This window comes from Octopus bimaculoides, chromosome 29 (assembly GCF_046866305.1).
Source record: "Octopus bimaculoides isolate indiv1 chromosome 29, ASM4686630v1, whole genome shotgun sequence".
In the NCBI taxonomy this organism is placed as follows: domain Eukaryota; kingdom Metazoa; phylum Mollusca; class Cephalopoda; order Octopoda; family Octopodidae; genus Octopus; species Octopus bimaculoides.
In genome coordinates this window covers 17,993,670-18,003,619 of record NC_142956.1, presented here as the reverse complement: position 1 = coordinate 18,003,619, position 9,950 = coordinate 17,993,670, and the positions used below count along the sequence as shown (strand labels likewise).

General features: G+C 36.2%; 2 protein-coding genes across 4 annotated transcripts in view; both read left to right on the top strand.

Moving 5' to 3' along the window:
- Positions 1–2,484, top strand: part of LOC106867096 (uncharacterized) — a 10,154-nt gene extending 7,670 nt beyond the window's left edge. Inside the window, exon 2 of the mRNA XM_089344949.1 lies at positions 2,014–2,484. The gene's annotated coding sequence lies outside the window, so the exon portion shown is untranslated. The remainder of the gene's footprint in view (positions 1–2,013) is intronic.
- A 1,251-nt stretch (positions 2,485–3,735) lies between these two features.
- LOC106873426 (uncharacterized) lies at positions 3,736–9,150 on the top strand. 3 transcript variants are annotated; one of them, XM_089344960.1, is made up of 2 exons: positions 3,736–3,842; positions 6,863–9,150. In XM_089344960.1, exon 2 carries the CDS (start codon positions 7,185–7,187, stop codon positions 8,472–8,474), a length of 1,290 nt encoding a protein of 429 aa, XP_089201086.1. In that variant the 5' UTR covers positions 3,736–3,842; positions 6,863–7,184; the 3' UTR covers positions 8,475–9,150. The 3 variants fall into 3 exon arrangements, with proteins under 3 accessions (XP_089201086.1, XP_089201085.1, XP_089201087.1); XM_089344959.1 differs by lacking the exon at positions 3,736–3,842 and adding an exon at positions 5,659–5,751; XM_089344961.1 differs by lacking the exon at positions 3,736–3,842 and adding an exon at positions 5,839–6,187.
- Positions 9,151–9,950: the final 800 nt, after the last annotated feature.

Sequence of the window (9,950 nt, the reverse complement as noted above, 5' to 3'; positions counted from 1 at the left end):
GATGATCATAACTTTCAGAAGAATGGATATTTCTTAATGAATTTTTCTACGCATATTCATTATATCATGTAGATTCCGAATATAGAAAACTTTTTTGGGGGAAAGTGTTTTAGGAGGGGAGGGGGTGGGAAATTTCGGAAAATTCACCAGCGTCCACTTCAATTCGTCTTAACTTTCAAGAAAATATGAAATTTTCTACAAATATACCTCGGACTATGTAGATTCCGGAGAACATAGGAATTTAGGGGGAAAACAATTGGAGGTTACTTTCGAGGAACGTTCCCCACTCGGGGGTGTTTCGGAACAAATCGTCCATATTTGTTTCATTTTCTCCGCACAGGAATCTGTAGTTATTCCAATATATATATATATATATATATATAGATAGATAGATAGATAGATAGACATATATAAGTCGGCTTTCAGTTTCCATCCACCGAATCCATTCGGAAAGCTTTGATCTAGCGGAGGCTATAGTAGAAGACAACTTGCCCAGAGTGCAATGCGGTGGGACTGAATCGAGAACCATGTGGTTGAGAAGCAAGTTTTTTTATTAGACAGCCACTCCTGTGTATTTTGTTGCATTGTCCTCTTCGTAAACAATTTGAGACCAACCATGAACAACAGGAAGAAAGTACACAAAGCAGATCAGTTTGCGCATGTTCTGAGTTCAAACCTTGCTGAGGTTCACTTTGCCTTTCATCCTTTTGGGGTTGATAAAATAAGTTCCAGTTGAGCACCGGGGTCAATGTAATCAACTTAGCTCCTTCTCCAAACCTGCTAGCCTTGTTCCCAAAATTTAAGGTGGCAGGTAAAATACACCATTAGTGCCCCTGGACTGGCTCTTGTGCAGGTGGCACATAAAATGCACCATTTTGAGCGTGGCCGTTGCCAATACCACCTGACTGGCCCTCATGCTGGTGGCACGTAAAAGCACCCATTACACTCTCTGAGTGGTTGGCGTTAGGAAGGGCATCCAGCTGTAGAAACTCTGCCAAATCAGATTGGAGCTGCAGAAATCTGGTTTGCCAGTCCCCAGTCAAATCGTACAACCCATGCTAGCACGGAAAGCGGACGTTAAACGATGATGATGATGAAAATCAGTTTTGGTCATACTTAATGTTGATTTTTCTTCAACTGTTGATTCGGTTGTATTTATGATAGTTTTGTTTTACTACTTTACCCTTTACCAATATATTAAGTGCATACAGCAAAATCTCCTTCGGACATGCTCTCCTTCTCAAATTCACTAGTGTTTATCTTACGCATGAATATATATATCCATAGGTTTCATCATCATCATCGTTTAACATCCGCTTTCCATGCTAGCATGGGTTGGACGATTTGACTGAGGACTGGCGAACCAGATCGCTACACCAGACTCCAATCTGATCTGGCAGAATTTTCTACAGCTGGATGTCCTTCCTAACGCCAACCAATCAGAGAGTGTAGTGGGTGCTTTTACGTGCCACCAGCACGAGGGCCAGTCACGTGGTACTGGCAACGGCCACACTCAAAATCCTCACAAATATGTAGTTGCATTGTCTGTTTGATTTGTTAATTAAATGCTTTGTTCTTAGGTTAGAATGTTAATTAGACACAAGAAAGCTCAGTCCCCAACTTCTTAACAAACCATATCGTTTTGAAATCAGAGAACCAACCTAATGAATGCTCTAGATTAAAATAGGAATTTGACAATTCAGAATATATTTTTAAAAAACTTTTTTTATTCTTTAGAATAAAACAACTGAAACTTTTTTGATTTTTTACATAAAGTGCTTTTTGTGAAAAAATTAGTTTAGAATATTATAAATTGTAACGGAAATTCTCTCTCAGTTTAAATGACATTCCCCACCCAGCAATGGAATTGGATCCAGCTAGAAGCTAGATAGAAATTCAATACTGTTTTGTTAGTTCAATCAAAGGATATAGAAATTGTGTATATATTTTTTCATTGTGTTGTATGGCATAGTGGGAGATGTCTTATATTCTTCTATATTTTATCATTCATAGATTTGGTCTCAATTCAACATAGACAGACTTTCCAGTATAGTAGTGGCATGCTATCTGGCAGAACAAGGTGCAAACTTCTATCATAGAAACAATGCCAATGCTACACCAGAGATGAATTTATGAGATTACAGCTACTCAGACAACTCAAAGAATAAAGCAAATGTACAACATGTCAGCAGAGACGTTGGAATGTAGTCTTTGAATGTGGCCACACCTCTTGTAAAGAATGTGGAGAACAACTCCGTCATTGCCACATGTGTTGGTAACCTTTGAACAAAAGGATTGTTATATATTGATCATCTCCTTTATTCTGGTTTTCTCTTTGCTTTATTGCTCACCTGTCTGAGAACTACCCCTGATCACATCCACCTGTCTGAGTCAGAACTTGTTTCTGAACATTTTTACCAAACAAGAGAAAACTAAGAATATTTTAACAATATCATGAAGAATAATAAACCATTTGTGCATTTGTATTCTGTTCTTCTTTGTTTTACACACGCACACACACACTGCCCAAGATATCACGCTGTGGGACTGAACTCGATTTTCTCTTTTACAGTGCTGGTGTAGTATGTGATCTACATGACATTGTGATCTACAGCAACTTAATTCTAGATTAGCTTGAGTTCTACATTCAAAATTTTGTTATAAATTTGCACATTATTCCTCCACATTTGCTGCATGGATCAATATCTCCATGTTCATCAAGGAATTCATAGAGTTGGAAAAATTCTATTGCAGCATCTTCATCTCGAATAACCTGTGTGTAAATTTCATTTGCTCTCATCATGATTTCTTTCAATGGGTTCAGGACTATAAGTGTTTAAATCATAGAAGTCCTATTTTTTTTTTGGTTTATATAACAAGCCAACCAGAAGTCGTATAAATAGTTGAGTTTTAAATGTAAATCACAAACTATATTTGAACTAATGTAGATCACATACTAAACCGGCACCTCACTTTCTATTACATACAACAAACGACTGGTAAATTACATTTTCATTCTTTTCGGAGATTTACCATTTCCATATCTCACTCGGACGTAATCAGTCAGTTGAATATCTGAAGAATGTCCCAACTTCAATGTTACTCAAAGAGAATCAACACGTACTATCGCTCGTCAAAGCTTTGTTCCGGTTGTTTCTTATACAATAACATAAGAAATTGCGAAGATCTTTTAGAGATTCTTGTTATGTAATCGTGTCCGAGCATTCAGAAAGATAATGAGATATAATCAGGGGGTTATCAATATGGAAATGATGACAAATGTATATCATACGCGAGCAGACAGGTGCACACACGCACAAATAAAAATAATGTAGTAAGGGATATAACTCTTGTTACATCCCTTTTCAAGTTTGCATGACGTTCCATTGGGAAATAATAAACAACAATGGATTCTCAGTGAGATAAAAACCAGAAGTGGCCTTAATGAAAGAGGAAGTTTTTTTCTAATCCACCCTCGACTCTTGAAGAATGTCATAATGAAAGAGGGAGAAAATTACCTTTTGCTTCAGTCGTTGGACTGGGGCCATGCTTGGGCACCGTCATCAACAACTTTTAGTCGAATGATTCGACCTCAATATCTATTTTTTGAACATGGTAATTATTACATCGTTTCCTTTTTGCCAAACCGCTACGTTACGAGAACGTAAATACACCAATACTCGTTGGATGACAAAAACATATATATATATATATATATATATATATATATATATATATATACTAATAGAGAGACCAAAAGAAGAAAGCCGAGAGCAAGCGAGCTTAACTGATGAGACATTGGAAATTGCTGGGAGGAAAAAAACAGTACTCGAAAACCGAAGGTAGCGTAATATTATTTTTTTAATTAAGAGTGGTGATGTTTTTGCGGTTTTAGTAAAGAAAAAGTATGTATACACACACACAAACATACATATATATATATATAATATATAATTGTATGCATAGTTGTTGTTGTTGGCACTCCGTCGCTTACGACGTCGAGGGTTCCAGTTATCTGATCAAGGGAACAGCTTGCTCGTGAAATTAATGTGCAAGTGGCTGAGCACTCCACAGACACGTGTACCCTTAACGTAGTTCTCGGGGGATATTCAGCTTGACACAGTGTGACAAGGCTGACCCTTTGAATGACAGGCACAACAGAAACAAGAAGTAAGAGTGAGAGAAAGTTGTGGTGAAAGAGTACAGCAGGGTTCGCCACCATCCCCTGCCGGAGCCTCGTGGGGCTTCAGGTGTTTTCGCTGAATAAACACTCACAACGCCCGGTCTGGGAATCGAAACCGCGAGTCCGCTGCCCTAACCACTGGTCCATTGCGCCTCATATGTGTATACATCAATACATATATGTACATACCGACATCTATATGTCTACATACAAGCATATATGGGTACAGGACATCACAAAAAACGTTAAACACAATGAGAAACGAAAACATAAAGACGAGGACAGAAAACGAACTTTTTTCGAACAACGAAAAAAACCCCAGAGAAATGAGACACGCAACATAAAGAATATTACGCATCTTCAGTTGACCCTGCTCCATCTACTCCGCATTTCGAAGGGAAGGACAATACGCGACTTCGTTGGAGCAGTCCTTCCTGTAAGCAAATTAATTTAAATGCTGTTTACGTCTTCTTGGCATTAAATTATTGTAACGGCGGTTACCTCCCTTGTACTATATTTATCACTGTCTCCTGTTTAAACGGGCTATCTTTCGTTTTGATTACATTTTACGTCATTTCTAACCCACAACAGTCGTAGCTTGGAGACACGGTCGAATAAGATATTTTGCCTGACGTCACGCTTCGCATCATTCTCGCGTCGTTATGCAATCGACCATAACATTCATCGTTTCGTTTGTTTTCAGAAACAAGCTCCAGAACATTTTTGATTGGATAGATCTGTAGTGATGTCATAACATAGATTTCTAATGAAGCAATACGCAGAAAAGAGAAAACTTACGTTAAAAATAACATGCACACGATCTTTTTTTCTTAATAGAAGTAAATTCCAAAGTAAACGTTTCTAGTAGAGAAGTAGATGAGAACAGAAGTAGCGTATTACTTCATTAGAAATCTACGGATGCACATACGCACATAATAGAGAAAAATGAAACAATTATGGACGACTTGCTCCGAAACACCACCGAGTGGGGAACACTTCTCAAAAATAACCTGCAGTTGTTTCCTTCAAAATTCCTACATGCTCGAAATTTACATACATCAAGGTATATTCGTAGGAAATTTCACGAAAGAATATTCATTTTCCTGGAATTTAAGTGGACTCTGTTGGAATTTCCGAAAATTGTCCCCCACCCCCATTCCAAAACACTTTCACCGAAAATGTTTGTATATTCGGAATCTACATAATAAATCATATATGCATAGAAAATTTCATTCAAAAATATTCATTTTTCTGAAAGTTATGACCTTCCAAAGTCGTGGGGTGGGGTACAATTCTGTAGTTATGCCCAAATCTCCATTGATTTTGTATCATAAATAATAAAAAAATTAGAATCTTAACACATTTAACAATGTGTGATTCGACATTTTTTAAGCAAAATTTCAAAAAATCAAATATATTTTGTACTTGTTATGCCTGTGCAGAAATAAAGTACGTTTCGCCGTTTATAATTCCGAGTTAGTTTTTTTAATATTATTTCATTTCCTGTAGAATTGGAATCGCACCTTCGTTATAAGTTACTTTAAACACTGATTTAAATGTCACAGCAGGTAAGATATGATGCATACTTTTAGTAAAGATCGTTAAGGTGATCTAAAGTGTAAGTTTTTAATTGTCTGAATAAATAAGTATTTAAACATAGACTTAACACTAGCACCTGTTCGTTATGGATACGTACAATATGCTTATGACTGCATATATGCATTTGTGCTCTACGATCGAACCTTGCCAAATACCTCATAAGTCCTCCTTTGTTTTTGTTTCGTTTTTTAGACGTTATAGTGTACTTTAAGGAAGATTTTGCTGCTGTTTCTAGCATTTCGAAAAATCACGTAACGGTTTAGTCTTTGCTGATTTCCATAACAACAGACTGTTCTACATGACTACAATAAATGTGTTCTATTGGCTAAAATTACATAAATTTAAATGTTCAGTGTCTTGAGTTCGGCTTTCAATGGGACACATGGAATGAGTTCAATTGTTCTGGTAAATATTTACATTTATAATTCATTTTTATAGAAGATTGAAGACAAATGAAAGAAAAAGGCACTCAACACGTTTCGTAAGAGTTACATGTATTATTATGTAAAACAATTTGATTCAGCTCCATGTGAAGTAAAGTTTTATAGGCGAGGTTTCTGGAAGAAGCCTACAAAGCTTTGTTTGGAGCCAAATTAAACTGTTTTAACTCTTTAGCATTCAGATTATTCAGCCAAATATAATTCTAATTTATTCACATTGTTTTGAATCAATTATATATCATCTTGTAGCTTTGAGATTTCGATGTTATGACTATATATTTTTTAGGCTAACATTGTAGATGAGGTGTAAGAGGCTGGATATGGTTGGTTTGAACATAAAATAAGTAAATATCTGAGCCAGAAATGGCCAATTTTGATGCCACAGGGTTAAACTGGCATATCCAGCCCAAATATTCGACCCTGTTGAAACTGGGAAGATCCAGTCTCTCACACTACCTCTACAATGTCATTGTAAAAACAAGCAATCACATCTTCAAAATCTCAAAGTTACAAATTATTACGTGATTAATTTTTTAAATGTGGATTACATTTGATAAATTATAATTCATCTTTATACGAATACACTGAAATTTTCAGTTTTTTCTCTTATTTTAAGATTTTTCTCTGTTTTACATTTCAGATAAGATTATCGAAACAGAATTGTTTACATCAGTAGCATCATCAGCATCAGTTGTCTTTTAATGGCTAAAGGAAAATGTAATGGAACATATAATAACACTTTACATAAGTTTACAGTGAATTATGGTGAAATATTTCTTTTCATCTGAAATTTATATCAAGATATTTCTTATAAAACTTGGACAAATTTTCAAAGGAGTTTGCAGTATTTTCAGATATTGAGAAAGATTGCAATTGTTGGAAATGTAGGAGAAGAAAAATTAGAATCAAATGTAACAACAAAAAGTAAAACATATATATATTTTGGTGAGAGAATATGAATAATGGAGGATAAATTATTAGTCACCGAGGTTAGATCTAAATCACAGTTTGAAAGTATTGAATTTCCTGATAATGTGAAGAAAGAGAACACAAAAAGTGAAATTTTATATCACTGTGATGTCTGTGGTAAGTCATTCTATAAGAAGTCCAATCTCACTACTCACAAATACATTCACACTGGAGAAAAACCATATCGCTGTGATGTCTGTGGTAAATCATTCTCTCAAAATGTTCACTTAGTTAAGCACAAAAACATTCATACAGGAAACAAACCATATCACTGTGATATCTGTGGGAAATCGTTTTCTCTACAGTCTGGTTTAACTAATCACTTATACACTCACACAGGAGTAAAGCCATATGATTGTGATATTTGTGGTAAATCATTCTCTCAAAAGGAACACTTAACTAAACATACACAAATCCATACAGGAGAAAAACCATATCAGTGTGATATCTGTGGTAAATCATTCTTTCAAAAATATGGCTTAACAAACCATTTACTAACTCATACGGGAGAGAAACAATATCACTGTGATATCTGTGGTAAATCTTTTTCTCAAAGGTCTGGTTTAACTAATCACTTACATACTCACACAGGAGTAAAGCCATATGATTGTGATATTTGTGGTAAATCATTCTCTCAAAAGGAACACTTAACTAAACATAAACGTAGCCATACAGGAGAAAGACCATATCATTGTGATATCTGTGGTAAATCATTCTCTCAAAAATCTGGATTAACAAACCACTTACTATCTCATACAGGAGTGAAACCATATCACTGTGATATCTGTGGTAAATCTTTTTCTCAAAATGAGCACTTGGCTAAACATAGACGTATTCATACAGGAGAAAAACCATATCAGTGTGACATCTGCAGTAAATCATTTTCTCAAAGATCTGGCTTAACTAAGCACATACGTATTCATACAGGAGACAGACCGTATCAATGTGATATCTGTGGTAAATCAGTCTGTCAGACAAGTGAATTAACTACACATAAACGCATTCATACTGGAGAAAAACCATATTGCTGTGATATCTGTGGTAAATCATTCTCTGCAAGTAGTGCCTTAACTAGACACAGACGTATTCATACAGGAGAGAAGCCATATCACTGTGATATTTGCAGTAAATCATTTTGCCAAAGTGGTGAGTTAACTATACACAAACGTATTCATACAGGAGAGAAGCCATATCATTGCAATACCTGTGGTAAATGTTTCTCTCAAGTAAACAGCTTAACTATGCACAAACATATTCACACAGGAGAAAAGCCATATTACTGATATCTGTGGTAAATCATTTTCTTCGGGAAATGCTTTAACTGTTCACAAACGCAGACATATATGAGGAAGACCATGTTGCTGTGATATCATTGGCAAATGATTCTCTTCAAGAAGTCACTTAACTACTCACATTTTTATTCCTATGGAAAAGTGATTGTTTCAACATTAACCCTTAGGCATTCGAGCCTGCTGTATCAGGCCAAAATATTTAACCTATTTTATGTGAAACTGGCCAGATCGGGCTTCTAACTAATCTCCTTCAATGTCATTCTGAACGTAAACAATCACATCATTAAAATCTCAAAGCTACATGTTAATGTACAATTAATTCAAAACAATGTGAATAAATAAGCATTACATTTGACAGGGTAATCTGAATACTAAAGGATTAAACTGGCCATATTGAACCAAATATTCAACTCATTTTATTTTCAGACAAACCAGATCCAGCCTCTTGCACCTTCCCAACAATGTCATTCTAAAATTAAGCAATCATATCTTTGAAATCTGTAAACTACAAAATAATGTATGATTAATTGACAACAATATAAATAAACAAACCTTACTCTTGACAGATTATTGTGAATCTAAAACGATTAAAGTTTGGATTATGGTAATTACATTGTAACAAACATACTGTTTAATTTTTGTAGAGTAAATTAATTTTTTTCCCTTCTCTTTGGTATTCTTTTATTATTTACTAGTTAGTCATTTGACTGTGGCCATGCTGCGGCACTACCTTGAAGAACTTTTAGACAAATAGGCGCAGTAGTGGCTGTGGTAAGTAGCTTGCTTACCAACCACACGGTTCCAGGTTCATTCCCACTGCGTGGCATCTTGGGCAAGTGTCTTCTACTATAGCCTCGGGCCGACCAAAGCCTTGTGAATGGATTTGGGAGACAGAAACTGAAAGAAGCTCGTCGCATATATATATATATATATATATATATATATATGTTGTGTATCTGTGTTTCCCCACCGCCCACCAACATCGCTTGACAACCGATGCTGGTGTGCTTACATCCCCGTAACTTAGCGGTTCGGCAAGAGAGACCAATAGAATAAGTTCTAGGCTTACAAAGAATAAATCCTGGGGTCGATTAGCTCGACTAAAGGCGGTGCTCCAGCATGGTCGCAAGTTTTCCTTTTTCGCCCTTTTCAAGTAGGAATAAAGAGTGTGACAAGGCTGACCCTTTGAATTACAGGCACAACAGAAACAGGAAGTAAGAGTGAGAGAAAGTTGTGGTGGAAGAGTATAGCAGGGTTTGCCACCATCCCCTGCTGGAGCCTCATGGAACTTTAGGTGTTTTCACTCAATAAACACTCACAATGCCCAGTCTGGGAATCGAAACCGCGATCCTATGACCGTGAGTCTGCTGCCCTAACCAATGGGCCATTGCGCCTCCACTGAAACCACTAAGTTACAGGAATGTAAACACATGTACATTGGTTGTGAAGCAGTGAGGTGGTGGTGGT